Raw genomic sequence first — 18,485 nt, 5'->3', positions numbered from 1 at the left:
CTGGTGCGCGAGGTTGTGAAGTTCCGGCTAGATATAGTCGGACTCACCTCGACGCACGGCTTGGGCTCTGGAACCAGTCTCCTTGAGGGGGGTTGGACCCTTTTCCACTCTGGAGTTGCCCGCGGGGAGAGGCGCCGAGCGGGCGTGGGCATACTTATTGCCCCCAGGCTGGGCGCCTGTACATTGGGGTTTGCCGCAGTGGACGAGAGGGTAGCCTCCCTCCGCCTTCGGGTGGGGGGACGGGTCCTGACTGTTGTTTGCGCTTATGCGCCAAACAGCAGTTCGGAATACCCACCCTTTTTGGAGTCCTTGGAAGGGGTGTTGGAGAGCGCTCCTCCTGGGGACTCCCTTGTTCTGCTGGGGGACTTCAATGCTCACGTGGGCAGCGACAGTGAGACCTGGAGGGGCGTGATTGGGAGGAACGGCCCCCCCGATCTGAACCCGAGCGGTGTTTTGTTATTGGACTTCTGTGCTCGTCACGGACTGTCCATAATGAACACCATGTTCAAGCATAAGGGTGTCCATATGTGCACTTGGCACCAGGACACCCTAGGCCGCAGTTCGATGATCGACTTTGTAGTCGTGTCGTCGGACTTGCGGCCGCATGTTTTGGACACTCGGGTGAGGAGAGGGGCGGAGCTGTCAACCGATCACTACCTGGTGGTGGGTTGGCTCCGCTGGTGGGGGAGGAAGCCGGCCAGGCCTGGCAGGCCCAAGCGTATAGTGAGGGTCTGCTGGGAACGTCTGGCGGAATCCCCTGTCAGGGAGAGTTTCAACTCCTACCTCCAGCAGAACTTCTCCCATATCCCGGGGGAGGCGGGGGACATTGAGTCCGAATGGGCCATGTTCCGTGCCTCCATTGTGGAGGCGGCTGACCGGAGCTGCGGCCGCAAGGTGGTCGGTGCCTGTCGCGGCGGTAATCCCCGAACCCGCTGGTGGACACCAGTGGTAAGGGATGCCGTCAAGCTGAAGAAGGAGTCTTATCGGGCCTTTCTGGCCTGTGGGACTCCAGACGCAGCTGACGGCTACCGGCAGGCCAAGCGGAATGCGGCTTTGGCGGTCGCTGAGGCAAAAACTCGGGTGTGGGAGGAGTTTGGTGAGGCCATGGAGAACGACTTCCGGACGGCTTCGAGGAGATTCTGGTCCACCATCCGGCGGCTCCGGGCGGGAAAGCGGTGCAGCATCGACACTATTTATGGTGGGGATGGTGCGCTGCTGACCTCAGCTCGGGACGTTTTGGGTCGGTGGAGGGAGTACTTCGAAGACCTCCTCAATCCCACTGACACGCCTTCCAATATGGAAGCAGAGTGTGGGGACTTGGGGGTGGACTCGCCTATCTCGGGGGTGGAGGTCGCCGAGGTGGTCAAAAAGCTCCTCGGTGGCCGGGCCCCGGGGGTGGACGAGATTCGCCCAGAGTTCCTCAAGGCTCTGGATGCTGCGGGGCTGTCCTGGTTGACACGCATCTGCAGCATCGCGTGGACATCGGGGGCAGTACCTCTGGACTGGCAGACCGGGGTGGTGGTCCCCCTCTTTAAGAAGGGGGACCGGAGGGTGTGCTCCAACTACAGGGGGATCACACTCCTCAGCCTCCCTGGTAAGGTCTATTCGGGGGTCCTGGAAAGGAGGGTCCGCCGGATTGTCGAACCTCGGATTCAGGAGGAGCAGTGTGGTTTTCGCCCTGGCCGTGGAACAGTGGACCAGCTCTATACTCTCAGCAGGGTTCTGGAGGGTTCATGGGAGTTTGCCCGACCAGTCTACATGTGTTTTGTGGACTTGGAGAAGGCATTCGACCGTGTCCCTCGGGGAGTCCTGTGGGGGGTGCTCCGGGAGTATGGGGTACCGGGCTTCCTTTTAAGGGCGGTTCGGTCCCTGTATGACCGGTGCCAGAGCCTGGTCCGCATGGGCGGCAATAAGTCGGACTCGTTTCCAGTGAGGGTTGGACTCCGTCAGGGCTACCCTTTGTCACCGATTCTGTTCATAGTTTTTTTGGACAGAATTTCTAGGCGCAGCCAGGGCGTTGAGGGCGTCCGGTTCAGTGACCTCAGGATTAGGTCTCTGCTTTTTGCGGATGATGTGGTTCTGTTGGCCTCATCGAGCCGTGACCTTCAGCTCTCACTGGAGCAGTTCGCAGCCGAGTGCGAAGCGGCTGGGATGAGAATCAGCACCTCCAAATCCGAGACCATGGTTCTCAGCCGGAAAAGGGTAGAGTGCTCTCTCCGGGTTGGGGATGGGGTCCTCCCCCAAGTGGAGGAGTTTAAGTATCTCGGGATCTTGTTCACGAGTGGGGGAACGATGGAGCGGGAGATCGACAGGCGGATCGGTGCGGCGTCAGCAGTCATGCGGGCGCTGTATCGGTCTGTCATGGTGAAGAGAGAGCTGAGCCAAAAGGCGAAGCTCTCGATTTACCAGTCGATCTACGTTCCTACCCTCACCTATGGTCATGAGCTATGGGTAGTGACCGAAAGAACGAGATCGCGGGTACAAGCGGCCGAAATGAGTTTCCTCCGCAGGGTGGCTGGGCTCTCCCTTAGAGATAGGGTGAGGAGCTCAGTCATTCGGGAGGGACTCAGAGTAGAGCCGCTGCTCCTCCGCATCGAGAGGAGCCAGATGAGGTGGCTCGGGCATCTGATCAGGATGCCTCCGGGACGCCTCCCTGGGGAGGTATTCCGGGCATGTCCCACTGGGAGGAGGCCCCGGGGAAGACCCAGGACACGCTGGAGAGACTATGTCTCTCGGCTGGCCTGGGAACGCCTCGGGGTCCCCCCAGAGGAGCTAGACGAAGTGGCCGGGGAGAGGGAAGTCTGGGTCTCCCTGCTGAGGCTGCTGCCCCCGCGACCCGACTCCGGATTAAGCGGGAGATAATGGATGGATGGATGGATAAAAGGACAACGGAGCGAAGAAAAAACACAGTTACACATGTAACTTTTTTTTTCCTCACCAAGGTAAACTGAAAATGCATGTGACTTAGTTTGACATGGTCAGTGGCAAATTTGGACATAGGTGACATGGACGCTCTCAAAAACAAAATCGGAATGATTTTGCATAATTGCATAATTGTTTTTCATATCACTCTTTTGTGCATCAAGTCAATGATATTTACTAAACTAATGAATCACACAGTTGAATAGATTCTGGTAAGTAACTGAACATGGAACTGATGTTGTTAATGAAGACCTGCCCTGACGAGTGGACTGAGACTGGGTTTTCAATTATTTTTTGTGCGAAAAGAACATGGGAACATGTAAAGCAATTATAGGAGCGCTGTTACATTGCCATTTAAATAAAAAGGCAAAAAAAACCAAGGCATTATGAAATGCAATTCAAATATTTTTGTTCTGTTTCTATTCAAAATCATTTAAAATTAATAAAAAAAATGCATTTCCACTTTCCATATGGAATTGCAAATTGCAAAATATATTATTAAATTGCATGATCAGACGGCATACTGAATTGACAATTGCAAAATGAACTGCCAATACTAATAGAGGCAAAAACCATGGCAATATGAAATGCAATTCAATAATGTTTATTCAAAATAATTTGAAATGAATTGAGGATTGCATTGCCGCTCTGCTTATTGAATTTCTAATTGCAGAATGAAATTGCACATCAAATTGGCAATTTCAAAATGAATTGCCATTTGAATTTTGTTGCTAAATATCTTCCATAAATCCATACAATATATGATTTGAATATGCTTTTTATGTTATCATAAGTAAATTACATGTAGCATTTACTTTTTGACAAACACCTTCCTTACATAAACATACTTACCCTAGTTTGGAAACATATGGCAGACATTTCAGCAAGCTCCATTGATCATTCTTTTCATCTGACCAGCCAACAAGCTTTACTGGTTTCTTCACTGTCTGGAGTTCCAGCACTTCAAGGAGGATGGACGCCTTCCTCTCAGAGAGGTCTATAACCCAGACTGCAGGAGCTGACTGCAATTCCAGCAGAACATGTTTATATGATGGATGGTCAGAATCCTTCAAATATGTGTACAGATCCAGCAGAAAGTCACTCTGCTTTTTTAAATCTTCACAGTTTTTGTCACCAAAAAATGGGAAAGAGGAATAACTGCAGACTGATGAGAGGAGCTGCAGTTTCTTCTCTCCTGTCTTTCTGTCACACTCTGCTGCTTGATTGAAGAGATTGACCATGAATTTGATGGCTTCCTTTAAATTGAAATGGGATTTAGACCATCTGCAACACAGTAAGGAAAATAGTTTAGGCCAGGGTTTCTCAAACTTTACAACTAAATGCTAATCAAAACTGGGGAGAACCTAGCAATAGAATACAAAATTAACAAACTGAATCGTCTAATGATGAATATCATTTTCATTGATTGGGTGCTGAACCCAACTCCCGAGATTGTAGTATTACACCATTTTATTTTTATTTGTGTGCACCAGTATTTGAAACCTTTTGAACAGTTTCCATGCCAGGTGGTACAACCCATGAAAAATTATCAAAACATTTCAATGTAAAGATGATTTAAAAATTATATATATATATAAGCTTGATATCAAGGACAGAGGTAAAATTGTGCAGCTGTCCAAGCAGGTGGTGCAACCTCAATCAATATTGCTACTAATCATAAATGATTAGTCTGGACTTTGGAGAAATTCATTCATTGCTGCTCAATTGCCAGTTTAGGGGTATAATGGATTTACTCCATGCATATGATTTTCGCCTGTGGGGGATTAGTGAGTATGTTTTTAAGTCAGGAGAAACTGAGGAACAAGGTGTGCTGACTTTGGAGTGTGCAGCATGGTGGTCTTACAGGGGCATTAGGCCCTCTGGAGATGAAGATAGTTAGTTAGTGGTGGTTTTGTAATAGGATTTGGAGTGAGGATGGAATCCTTTGTAGAGTAGCCATTTACCTTGAAAGTGGAGCTGTTGAAATCAAGAATCCTCTAAGTTGTAATACAGTGTAGAGTGATATTTTACCTGTCTGGGACATCCCCTAATGTTCTAGATCCCCTGGTAGGCGCTCTTGTCTAAGTTAGCCCTACGTTTGTGCTGTTCTAATATCAGGGAGGATGGACAGGGTTGTGTGCCTTATTACTGCTGGGGTGTGCCACATTGCTAGATTCCACTATCTTGTGTAGTGATGTAATGTCCTGAATGAAGTGCACTCCTGTATCTGGAATATATGCAGAGTATGCAGTGTTCTGTTTCAGAAATATTTATGAATATCTACTTATGAATACACTTTGGAAGACCATTTAAAAGAAACATTTGTAATGTGTCATGTAATGAATTAAAAAAGCAAAGAACTCCATTAAAGGAACTGTTGTTTTCTTCTTTGTTTCTCACTTCATCAAGGATAATAATGTGTTTACGCATAATAAAGTGTTCTCACAAATGCATTGACCAAATCAGGTTTATAGTCAAAAAGATGAGGAAGTGAGTATTAACTTCCCAAAAATATGATAGAATAGATGAACAATGTGGTACAGAAAACTCAATACACGCATTGTCCAACTCCAAACGGAACTGTAAGGTAGGCCATATGTGTTAATATGATTTTAAAAAAGTGTTATTATTTTTAGATTAATCGCAATTATTAATGCATTAACTTTGATAAGCCCTACTAAATATACAACAGGAAACCTTGAGAAAGAGTTAGACATAAAAAAGATGGAGCTGTTATTATATTCTTGAACTGAACACATACCATTTATCTTTCAAACACTTATGCTGGTCAAGGTCCTCTGCCGCCAGTAAATTTAATTTAATTTTTATTGGAGTGAAAAAAAAAATCAGTAGTTTCTCCCATCGCCTTTATTTGGTCTAAGTGCTGTTCTATATAGCCTATGTCTTTTGGTGAAAGAGCTGGATATGTATCTATTTTAACCCAAAAGCTTGCACTTAAACCTCCTTGGACAAAGTTAGATGTGCATTGTAAATTAACATGGCAATATATCAAATTTAAATCTGACCTACGATTCATATTCACAACACTGAAGTAGGGTCAAGTAATCAAGCTAAACCAGTAAAGTTTCTTCATAGTACACCTCTCTGGTAGCCAAAATGCATATCATTGGATAGCAAAAGGACTCCTACACAACATAAAGAAGAGACAAATACCACACACATAGAAATGAGGTGGAATTTAAACTCTCAACCCCATAAAACGAAGGCAATGGTGGTACTCAATGTGCTAGCATATCACCCATAAGCATGTCATTTACAATTAAATTAACCAATTAATGCTGAAATGGTCCCAGAGAACTACTTGATATGCATTGTTTCAGCTGAGTCTCAAAATGTGGTTCAATGAGGAGTTTAAGTAAAGAATTGAACTCATTTTGCATCACATGAATCTAAAGAAAAGTCCAGTTGTAGGTATCAAGTTTAAAACATAAATTTGCATTTTACTGAACTTCAGGATGTTACCAAAACTCTGGACAAATTAGTTTGCAGACATTGTTATTAATATTAACAACTATTATTACAATAACAAATATTAGCAACATGGTACTTGTGCAAATTAGTTCAGATATGCACTTAAACTAATTTTGAACAAAATAAACTTACCCCAGATGTGAAATATAGGGCAAACACTGAAGAAAATGCCATTGTTCTTTCTCTGTATCTGAGCAGCTGATAATCTTCACTGGCTTTTTGTTTGTCTGGAACTCCATCACTTCAAGGAGGATGGATGCCTTCCTCTTAGAGAGGTCTACAACCCAGACTTCAGGAGCTGATTGATAAACTGGCTGTAATATTGACTGAACACTCAGCCCAGTTTCAGTTTCATAGTCTTTAATATGAGAATGTAGATCCAACAGAAAATCAGTCTTTTTCCATGAAAGTTCATCGCTATAATTGTAACTTTCTACATCAAAATCATTGCTGTTGAAATCAATGACTTTTGATAGCCATGTAACTGTCTTCTCTCCTGTTTTTACATCATTTATTGCTGCTTGAAAAAAAAGTTGCAGTACAAAGTTTTCTGATGGACTGGGAAGCCTAGGAAAAGAAGAAAACAAATAGATTTAGATTTAGGAGTTTGAAAGAGAATAAACCAGGCAATTCTGAAAAAAATTGCAAACAATTTTTATATGTAAGCGGTATATTTCAGGGTTTAAAATAAAAAATGGTGTGTTGCCTGCAGTGTATTCTGTGCTACACTTACACATTTATCTGATGCTATTCTCCAAAGCACTCACTCATTAAATGTTATAACTGATTCTCTCTTCTGCTGATGAGATACAATGTATTTCGTTTATGACACTTTTTGGGACAGCTTTCAGAATCATAATATGTTGAATAAAACACAAAAATCAGGCTAATTTAAATAACCTAAATAAGATTTCTGACAGTATATAAAAAATATATTTCAATGTACTACAGAATAGAGCTGTTCTACATTCTCACACAGATCAGCACACATACAAAGACTAGGACCTTGGTAAGTAAGCCAGTCATCCAAATCTGAAATATAACAGGACTGAAAGAAATTCTCTACATGACCAGTCTTCCAGCTTTACTGTTTACATTGTTACATTGGCCTCTTTGGAATTTCTTCACTTCAGATCATTAATCTAGGCTGTATACACTGAGAGTTTGACTAACTGAAAAGGATATTTGTCACACCCCGCTCGTCTGATCCTCCTGTGTGCCACGCCCCCTCGGTAACCACGTGTGGAATACCCATGTTACCAGCTGTTCCTAGTCCTGTCTGATTAGGTTTCTGTATTTTAGTGCCTCTCTGTTAGACTTTCCCCAGTCCTGTCATGAACGTCTTTCGGTCACTAATGTCTGGTCGTGCTCCTGATTGTGTCCTACCCTTATTAAATCCTGAGTTTCATCGTACTTTCTGGACTCCCCTTCCCGCCGTGCTCCCAGCAGTTGCGATAATATTGACCTAAAGCAATAAACCAAATTACTATTCCTTTGATTTAGCTTGATTTGTTCCATAGGTCATGCACCAAAGATGCTGTAATTTGTGGTTTTTGTTTGTTGTTGTCCTTTTGTCATACCCAAGCTACCACAGCTTAATGACAAATGTGATATTTAATTCACATTTCATCAGTGGGCTCACAGATTACTGCCGATAAAATTTCATAGCCATGAAAAAATAATGTATCGTGAAATATTCAGAAAATCATCTTACTCCCTACAGTTTGAGAAGCACTGAACTATACAGTGTTTCTGGAAAGTTTTTAAATGTCATCCTTTCCATTCTCTCCTTCAATTTCAGGGGCAATTCATCTCAAAATTAAATATTGTTTTGGCTTGACTATTAGACAACCCTTATTATAAGATGACCCCCTAAATGATCCCAGAAACCATTCAAATTCTGTCAGAATAATCCATCAAAAGGGCAGCATTGTGGTGCAGTGGTTAGCACTATTGCCTGGTTTTTAGAGACCTGGATTTAAGTCTCTGCTATGTTTGCATGCTCTCCCCATGTCATTTTGAGGTTTCCTCCAAGTACTTGGTTGCCCTCCACAGTCCAAAAACATGCTGAGGTTAACTTGAGTTGGTAAATTGCCCATACTGTAGGTACAAATGATGTGAGAGTGTGCCCTGTAATGGGTTGGTACCCCATACTATGTTGTTCCCTGCCTTCCTCCCCCAGTTTCTGGGATAGGCTCCAGATTATGTCATGAGCAGGACTGTCTTGTTATCCTAAAGTTTACTTAAGATTTTGGGAAGTTAGGAAGCTTTGTGTAATACACTTTTCCTGTCTTAGGAAGAATGACTTCATCTGTAATTGATTTTCCTAAAACAGGTCCTAGCTCTAATCGACATGGTTATCAAACAGTTAAGATCTGCAAGTTAGGAAGTTACTGTAATACAGTCCCATTACGTAACAGACAAAACGCGGATATAAATGAGAATTCAGTCGACCAGCCGAGATTGACCTGTTGTGCTCTATAACTAGCAAATAAAGTCAGAAGATAGCTGGTTAGCAGATCATGCTGCTTTAGGATTTCCTAAATAAGGAACATGGTTTTATTTGGTATATTTAGTCTTGTGGGCAACAGAGGAGGCAAACCACGTGGATCCTATGCAGATCCCTAGTATGAGTGGTGACAAACACCGCTATTTATTAGGGATTCTAAGATTCACTGATTTGCATCGGCACACCAGCTTAAAAGTTCACAATACTACTGCCCAGATTAAAAAAGTGTGCATTGGATGGAAGTTGGGATGAACTTGGGATACATCCATCCATCCATTTTCCAAACCGCTTATCCTACTGGGTCGCGGGGGGTCTGGAGCCTATCCCGGAAGCAATGGGCACAAGGCAGGGAACAACCTAGGATGGGGGGCCAGCCCATCGCAGGGCACACTCACATACCAGTCACTCACACATGCACACCTATGGACAATTTAGCAACTCCAATTAGCGTCAGCATGTTTTTGGACTATGGGGGAAAACCGGAGTACCCGGAGGAAACCCCACGACGACATGGGGAGAACATGCAAACTCCGCACACATATAAATAATGCGCAAACTATATAAACAAAATGCAAACACGACATTGGGATGCAGGGGAAAACAATCAAAAGACATACCGAAGTACAAAAAAGTTCACTATGTGGTTTGGCACTATACATACTGGAATTTTTAGTAATGGGAATTAACTGGAAAGTATTGAAAGTACCACACCAAAAGGATGGTACCAGGTGCAGTGGAAAAGTACCCTATAGACATTCTGGAGTGAGGTAGTAGCCTGTTAACAGAGGCACAGCTAGTACTGGCTGTGGCCGTAGCTTGTCCTGTAGTGGCTTTAGCTTCATGGACTGATTAGATTTTAAACTATTGTCAAAATCCTCTCTCAGAACGTCACCTTCTACCTACTGGAGCAGAGAGGGTACTTCTTGCCTAAATATTGCTCTAAAAAAACTTTCTGAATTGAGGCCGTAGCCTGATGTGTAGTGGCTCATTGATAGATGTTATGCATGTGTCTTAAGCTTTTTTCCACGACCAGCCCTGCTTGCTAGAGAGCTGTAATGGGACAATGATTACATTTCCTGGTGGCACAATTTTGGCATGTACTTTTTGAAAATGTAAATGAGCCAATATAGCAGAGCAAAGATACCACTGGATTTTTATGTGATGTGTCAGTTTCATTGTTAAATTATGTATAATGTAAACCCTTCTAATTGTATTTTTCTGGAAGGTAATTGAACAAGATGCAAATCAATGAAATTATGGTTTTACTTTTCATTGTTTCATACTCTCTTTACCATACTCACTGAAAACCAATGCCTCTTGTGCATTGCATTTCCACAAGGCACGATCTCTGCATGTTGTGCACTGTAAAACAATACGTCACGTTGATTGTTTTCCCCTGTATGCCAGTGTTGTGTTTGCATTTCAAGGTGGCAGGAAATCCGCTCCACAGTGCAGTGAACACCTGCCAAAACCGCATGCTCTAACACCCCTAAAGGAACAGAATGTTGTCCTCCATCACCGGCAGCCGCTTATCGCCGAGTAATTGAGAAGGAAACTTTTGATCAGTTTTAATCATCGAGTAATCAAGTTTCATCGAGTTGTTGTGACAGCTCTATTGAGGTTAGATTAAAATTATTTTAGAATTTGGTATGGACCAGATGATCTTTAAAATTATGTCCTGATGCCTAAAATCATAAAACTTTACTTTTATTTTTCACATGACTTACTGTATCATTGCCAGTTCATTAGCGATCACCGCAATTAATGAGCAATCCAATATAGCAATTCCACTCTGTGATGTAGTGTCATTCTTTAAAGAAGATCGGAAAAGTTCAGAGACAGGTGAAAACCATTTTAAATCCAGCCACATTGATGACTACAGCTACTATAATGGGCTGTTGGCAGGTTCAGTCGGAGCAAACATGAGAGACAGTGTACCAAGTTTTGGTGAGTTATAGCAGATTGCAGGGGTCTGTTAGGTTAGCATATGATTATTAATAGCATTTGAAGTTTTAAATAAATAACTTTTAAAATAAATTTGTATGCTTTTACCTATATTCTGAAGTCACATTTAATAAATACTAAATAGAAAGAAAATCAAATCTTATATACACTCTTTTTAAGTTAAGTACAGTAACTAAGATTACAAGATAACTGGTTAAAATGTAGAGCGATGTGGCTAAAAGTTCTTTCAGGAGGCTTCCTTCAGGAGAACGCAGATCCAGCAAAACACTGGTCTCAGATTGGCGACTGCTAGACAGCCGCTGAGAGTGATGTAAGGAAATCAGTATTGAGTAGTTCATTGGAATATATCGACATACAACTAGTAACAAAGGATCTACCTTATACAACAAAACGTGAAGGTTTTTTAGTACTCATTCTAAACACAGACATTATTTTCTGTCCTTTATCTTTATCATTCAGTTTTCTCATAGCCATGTTCAAAAATGCTAACGTCAGATTTGTACTCTCTATTGTCTCCAACCCCTGGTACTTCTGAAAATATGTGGAATATTAAAATGGAAAATCAATATTAAACCTGAAGTCAATCAAGGCAACACTCTGTAAGCATAACTCCCACATGGTATGTGTGACTAGCACAATCACCATGATCACCATAATATTAAGTGTAATTGAAGTATATTTGGTTTGTTTGGCCATTGTCACGCCCCGCTCATACGATCCTCGTGTGTGCCACGCCCCTCTGATTATCCACGTGTGCTTCCCTGATCGTGCCCAGCTGTGTCTGATTATTTTCAACTAGTCCTGTCTTTTTAAGTCCATGTCTTGCCTGAATTCTTGGTCTGTCATTGATGTTAGTCGTCGTGAGATGTTCCCTGCACCCTGTTTGGTAAATAAATCCCCGTTCACCCAGCTTTTGCCTGCTCGCCTGCTTCCTACTCGCTCGCCTGCCAGTGCGTTCACCCGCTTTTCGGGCGATCGTGACAGCCATATAGATTATCTATATTTTATTATTTTTTATTTTAATAACTTAGATGTGTTAAATACTTATTATATTTCTTACATTATTATTATTACTGTTATTTATCATTATTATAATACAAAAACCGACCTGATTCTGCTGATCTGTGGCAAGCATTTGAATATCAAGTTCTTGACGGCTTCACCAAGATGTTGAAAGTCCTGATCCACGTGCAAATACAGCTGCATCTTCTCTGGACTCTGCTGCATGATTCTCCTAGCTTCTTCAAACACAGCTTCATCTTCGTGCTCCTTCACGTTAAGATGCAGATCATTTCCACTAAGTATGGATGATGATTTTCTTGCGAGGCCTCATTAAAAGAAAAAAAAAAGTAGCCCGGGTTAAGTGTAAAAACATACACTATAAGCCTTTATAAGTTTTGTAGTTATATTACAGACATATTATTGACATACTATGGACATATTATTGTGGCATAGTGATCACCATGGCTGCGAAAACATCTAACTGTAACAGAATAACACCACTCAGAGGTACATTGACCGTCATACAAGACCCTTACTGCATGGATGAAAAACCTAGATGACATGCGCATGTCATACCACTGAACAAAATCAACTTGCAGCAACTGCACAAAGAGTGATACACTGTCCCTCAGTTTCTCTGGGTGGAATTGGAAGTGAGCTAGAAGCATGGCGATTCATAGGAATGTTAACGCTAACCAAGCAGCATATTGTCAAGGTGGTGTCCAGAGTCAATGTGGAGCAGTGTGTGTTGGCGGTGGAGTATGTAGTGACAGCGTTGTGTATTCTTAGCACTATTGAGAAGGCTAATGAAATAGTACAGAAATTGATCATTTTGGATGATTTGTTTTTGCCTGTTTTGCCCCTGAGTAGTCCATCTAAGAAAGCAATATTTTCAATTATGCCACCACTTATAAAGCCCAGGTTTGGTAAGCTAGTGTCCCTCATCATCCCATAAAGAAGATAAATCTTCACTGATAAAGTACTTAGTGTCTTTTAGAAGACAGGTTCTCATAGTCCTGCACGATGGTAATGACCTTGATCTGACAATAAAGTTTAATTTTAAAGGTTTTGGTTATATTTCTGATAAGGTAAATAGTACTTAAAGAAAAAGGTACACATTACTGATACTCAGAATTGAACAGAAATTGTATATAATGTTGATAAGGACATGGATAGGGAGGATCAAAACTGTGATCCTGAGGTCCTGGTAGGAGATGGTGAAGGGGCTGTGCAGGCTGAGACCCGAGCTGGCCAGCAGCAAGCATGAAGACAATTTTATTGATCAGGAATTTTATCATTTAAAGAAGATCATATTTAATCTATTTAGTCTCCTTTAGTTTACGACAGTCATGTGAAATGGTAATTTCTTTAACAAATGCCTTTATTTTTATCAGTTGATAGATGCTTACTTGATTTTTTATGCTCCTTTTGATAATGAGGGAGATAAAAATCACTACACTAAATGTTAAAGGAGTTAGAGAAGGTAGTGAAGGAGAAGTGGTCTATGAACTGAGTTGACAAAAATATCTAAATGTATTTTTCATGCAGGAAATTCATAATGATGTTAAAAATTAGGCTGATTGATTGAGTGACTGAGTGGGAAGGGCTTGCAGTATTAAACCAGAACATGTCACTCAGTGGGGGCGTGTTTTTTATTTATTTAATTAATTAATTAATTAATTAATTATTATTCAAAAAACCTCTCATTCCAAGTATTAGTAGTAGTAGTACTTTACTGATCCTGAAGGAAATTCCAAAAGGTACAGCATTATAAAAGTAACATCACTGTACAAATGCAGAGACAAAACACAATACTATATGAAAGACGCAATACAAAACTAAATTGCAATGTGCAAAATAAAGCGTGCAACAATTTAATACAATACTGTTCTAGAGGGCTGGCAACTGAGTGGGGGGGGGGGTCTGGGGGATACTACAAAGTAGAAGAGATAATAAAGCAAAGACTTTTCCATGCGGATTTCAATCAGGCAGCTGTATCTCAGGTATGCTTCAGTCAATCCTAACCAAATCTGAGTAATGCATGGTTTGTCATACTTAATAATTGTAATTGCACATTGATTTATTAACTGTAATTCACCTGACTGGCACAACGTGTGCAGTTATGGAAAATTAATCAACATAGTTTTGCCCAATCAGATTTGAAAACTGAGGTATAAATGACATTAATAACACTAAAATCCATTATCATGATTAAAAATAAAATCCCCTACCTGAGAAGTGGTTGATCCAGTGATATAAATCTTCTTCCAGACTTTGCAGAGTTGCTTTAACTGACTCAGACAACCCAATATCCAGCATATTTTGCCTTTTGTTGTGCAGTATCTGAAGTAACTCACAGCAGGCCTGCTCTCCTTTAGCAATGACCATGTCCAGCAGTTTGCTAGTTGCGTCAGCCCCCCCCGATTGCCTTCGAATGTCACAGAGTTCCTCTTCACTGAGAATACCATGCTTGTTAAGCTGTTTGGCTACCGTAATGGGGAATTTGAGTACATCCATGAGAACCTTCCTGCCATTTCTGACATATTCAAGAGCAGTTGGTGGAGTGATGGCACTCTGATGTGTGTGCTTTGAATGCAGACCAGAAGACCTGCAATGCAAGACACAACAAAACACTACTCAACAGTCTTTCATGATTATCAGATCAAATGTGGAGAAATCTCTGGCCTCTGTAAGCAGCCCAGTTGCATAGGACTCAAAACAAACAGGAAGTACATACGTGTTCAGGCTGTACAGAAATACACATGTATTCCTTTAGAGCATCTTATTACATTTATTACGTAATACATTTGTCGACCAGCCAGCCTTATACAGACCATTATTATGCATTATGAAGCTATCTATTATGCATTATTGATGACAACTTCAACTAAAGTATTATCACAGAGAGATACCAAACACATGCCCCAGATCAGTTACAGTGTAAGTGTGACCAAAATGCAGAACAGATTTGCCTTACACTGCATTTCATACACCCACTGTTCTTTCGATGTACGCTGTTATTCTCAGTTTAGAATTGTAGACATCAAAGGCACTACACAGACCTAAAAAATAGTTGCGCTGTCGGTAGTTGTGCTGGTTATCTTGTTAACCAGCCACTGCACAATGTAAATTATTATTAGTATATGTATTATTAGTAATATGTATCATTAGATTGCATATTTATTGTATATTTACTGTCATGTTTGGTGTAAAACCGTTTAAAAGGTCTGATTAACACCATTTTGTTTCATCGTACGCCTGCGTATTTGAATTGACCTGAAAAGTACCAATTCCCTGCAAGCAATCAAATTTGTCGAAGCTTCTTGATATTTACACTGCTCGACCTTGGTTTGCCTTCTGTTTTAAGGAAAGATACTGCATGTTCATTACTACTTTTCCATTTTCAACTTCGAAGATATCTTCAATATATTTTCTCGAATAACGACTGAATCGCAAACCTTTTAAATTACTGAATTCATTTATTAAATGTAATGTTTACGTTTCAAAATATATGAAATAAAGCATAATTTCGTAACCAAAATAATAATAAATGAACAGTAAAACGTACCTCCTCGGTGAAGAAAAAGTGTAGGAGGCTGGATTAGCCATTTCGTGAAGCTCAATAGCTCTTGGTTTGCATATCAAACACGTCAATAAAAGTGTTTTTTTAACAAATGCTAATACAAAAAAAATTAATAATAGTTATCCTATGTTACTTTCACTGCACGAAACAACAAATTGTGCTAACATTTTTATATTTCGTGCTGCAAAGCTTAAAGGTTTTTTGCTTTCTTTCCACCACAGCGGAAAAAAATAACGTCTGAAAGCCCTGCGCTGACTTCCTCATTTGCTTGCGGTCCGAGTTAAATGTTATGTAGTTGATATTGATTCCCATTTAAAAGCATTTAATTCTAAGGTTGGTTTTCCTTGATGGTGTTCGCCATGTTCTGTCAAAAACTTCACTCCCTCACTTTTTGCAGTTACATACTGCATATCATATTTCAAGATTGCGAAAGAAAAATAAGTATTGCGAAAGAACGAGTCGGCCATCATTTATTCATGGGTTTCAAGAATGCTAACTTCTGAGTTCAGCTTTGAGAGAAATATGATTTAAAAAATTATCATTATAAAAACCTATATAACACATGTATATAGTATGTAGAACTTGAACTAGTTCAGATTTTTGTGATATTCTGAATCACTGTTTAAGTCCAGATAATCTTGGTAATGTAGGTTTACTGTTTGAGTTGTGAGGAATGAAACAGGTATACATACAATATCCACAACATCTGGAGATGATAGTGATGGTAGTGATTATGAAAAGGGTTTATTTGAAAAGATAAGAACAGAAAAACTCAGACTTTTTGTCAAAAGGAGCAATGTCGTCCTCTGACACCTCTGAGTGTAGCCCCTGATAGCATTCTCATTGTTGACAATGAACATCATATTGACTAGTCCATCATATTTCTAGGAGTATTTTCAGTGTGGGTGTACTGTATGTGTATGAAGCATAGTGTCTAATAAAATGTGTTCAAAGAATTTGACCAATCAAAGAACAACCTTGCCAGGGGTTCTGATTCCATTGCATGAACCATTGCCAATTGGAGCTGGTGGTTATACAGTAGCAGTGCACGTACAGTATGGAATGTACTGTCGTGGTTTTTTCTCCTTCCCTGCCAAATCAGAAGTCAGAGGTCCGCTTGTGCAGTAGCCAGAATTCAGTCTTTATTGCAACAATGAAGTTACAACCAAGGCTGGACACGTAAAAGTGTGTCGAGTACTGTTTTACACCAATTTTTATAAAAGTTCTTATCATTTAACAATATCTCGTCATTTAAGCATCATCATTCTTTCAGCCATTCACAATAATTGTTTTTTCCCTTAAATCCACACCCCTAGGTGATAAGTTTGTCCATCATTTCTTTTACCGTTTGGTCTCTCGGCTGAACATAATGGTGGCGTGAGCAGCTCCACTTGGTTTTTTAAAAATGCTCAGCCGTGAACTTCTGGTGAACTCAGGCGAATCCCTTCCTTCAGTAGTAAACCTAGGCGGTTTCAGCCTTTTACACATTGTCTAACTAAAAGGTTGATAATATATTTGTCCTTTAACATAGTGATAAAATATACGTTAATAAAAGTGAATATTCATAGATTCAGGGCTAACATAAAATAGCTAACAGAATCTCAGACTAACAAAAGGTGCAAATACATACTCAGTTGATTACGTTGTGTTGATTACATTATAATGTTTATATTGTAATGATTACATCATGGATATTTGGCATGCTTTTTAATAATATCATAATACTTGTATTCTACGTTATATAGTGCTAAATAATATTCCATAGTACTTCCCCACCTTGTTTTGTGGCAAAGTCTGGACACCAACCCTACCCCCAGATATGACAGTAGCACCATCATAACACTGACACACTAAATTATCTGGGCTGTAACCCAAGTCAGACACGTGACACAATTTGGTTGCAAATATATTTACACTGTAAAACATTTCAAGTGTTTTAAACTTAGAAATAAAAGTTCACCTGCTGCATTAAAAACATGAATAAACTGAACATGAAAATAATCAGGGTGGCATGGTGGTGCAGTGGGACCCGGGTTCGAGTCTCCGCCTGGGTGACATGTGTGCAGAGTTTGCATGTTCTACCCATGTCGTCGTGGGGTTTCCTCCGGGTACTCCGGTTTCCCCCCACAGTCCAAAAACATGCTGAGGCTAATTCGAGTTGCTAAATTGCACGTAGGTGTGTGTGTGTGAGTGAATGGTCTGTGAGTGTGCCCAGCAATGGGCTGGCCCCTCCATCCTAGGTTGTTCCCCACCTCGTGCCCATTGCTTCCGGGATAGGCTCCGGACCCCCCGTGACCCAGTAGGATAAGTGGTTTGGAAAATGGATGGATGGACAGTATCCATTCAAGAAAATTCACTGTATTTTGTCAATCAAGTGACCATTTCTACAGCAGTTCAACACACAATCTCAAGTTAAGGTAACTATATTCATTTTAATTGCCATTTTAATTTTAGAAGATTAATTTTAAAAAATAGTTTCTACTTAGGTTTGTTTTCTTTATAAATGGCAAGTTTTTCTGTTTCCTTAAATCTTGCGATGAATCAAATTACAACTTTTGTTCAAAAATATACATTTGAATAAGAACAATGTAGTACAAGCTTTAACACTGCACATACTGTGTGCAAACAACTCAGTCTTTACATTTGTATCTCACGATCCTGGTCTTCTCTTACTCTCTATCCCTTTCTACTTGCCTCACCTTCTCTCTCCCCTCTTACTCTCTATCCCTCTCTATTTGCATCACCTTGTCTCCCCTCTTACTCTCTATCCCTCTTTCTACTTGCCTCACCTTCTCTCTCCCCTCTTACTCTCTATCCCTTTCTACTTGCCTCACCTTCTGTCTCCCCTCTTACTCTCTATCCCTTTCTACTTGCCGCACCTTCTGTCTCCCCTCTTACTCTTTATTCCTTTCTACTTGCCTCACCTTCTCTCTCCCCTCTTGCTCTCTATCTCTCTTTCTACTTGCCTCACCTTCTGTCTCTCCTCTTACTCGCTATCCCTTTCAATATACT

At 41.0% G+C, this 18,485-nt stretch overlaps 1 protein-coding gene across 2 annotated transcripts in view; it reads right to left on the bottom strand.

Moving 5' to 3' along the window:
* Positions 1 to 15,908, bottom strand: part of LOC125709938 (uncharacterized) — an 83,118-nt gene extending 67,210 nt beyond the window's left edge. The window contains exons 1-5 of one of the 2 annotated variants that reach the window (XM_048979012.1): positions 15,459 to 15,908; positions 14,122 to 14,498; positions 11,997 to 12,216; positions 6,547 to 6,981; positions 3,775 to 4,206 (exon numbers count right to left, since the gene is read on the bottom strand). In XM_048979012.1, coding sequence (XP_048834969.1) covers positions 3,775 to 4,206; positions 6,547 to 6,981; positions 11,997 to 12,216; positions 14,122 to 14,498; positions 15,459 to 15,499 — 1,505 coding nt within the window. In that variant the 5' untranslated portion in view covers positions 15,500 to 15,908. The remainder of the gene's footprint in view (positions 1 to 3,774; positions 4,207 to 6,546; positions 6,982 to 11,996; positions 12,217 to 14,121; positions 14,499 to 15,458) is intronic. The other variant, XM_048979011.1, reaches the window with a different exon arrangement.
* Positions 15,909 to 18,485: the final 2,577 nt, after the last annotated feature.

Source organism: Brienomyrus brachyistius, chromosome 16 (assembly GCF_023856365.1).
Source record: "Brienomyrus brachyistius isolate T26 chromosome 16, BBRACH_0.4, whole genome shotgun sequence".
Taxonomy (NCBI): domain Eukaryota; kingdom Metazoa; phylum Chordata; class Actinopteri; order Osteoglossiformes; family Mormyridae; genus Brienomyrus; species Brienomyrus brachyistius.
Note: the sequence above shows the minus strand (reverse complement) of the source record. Positions and strands in the feature narration are given on the sequence as shown.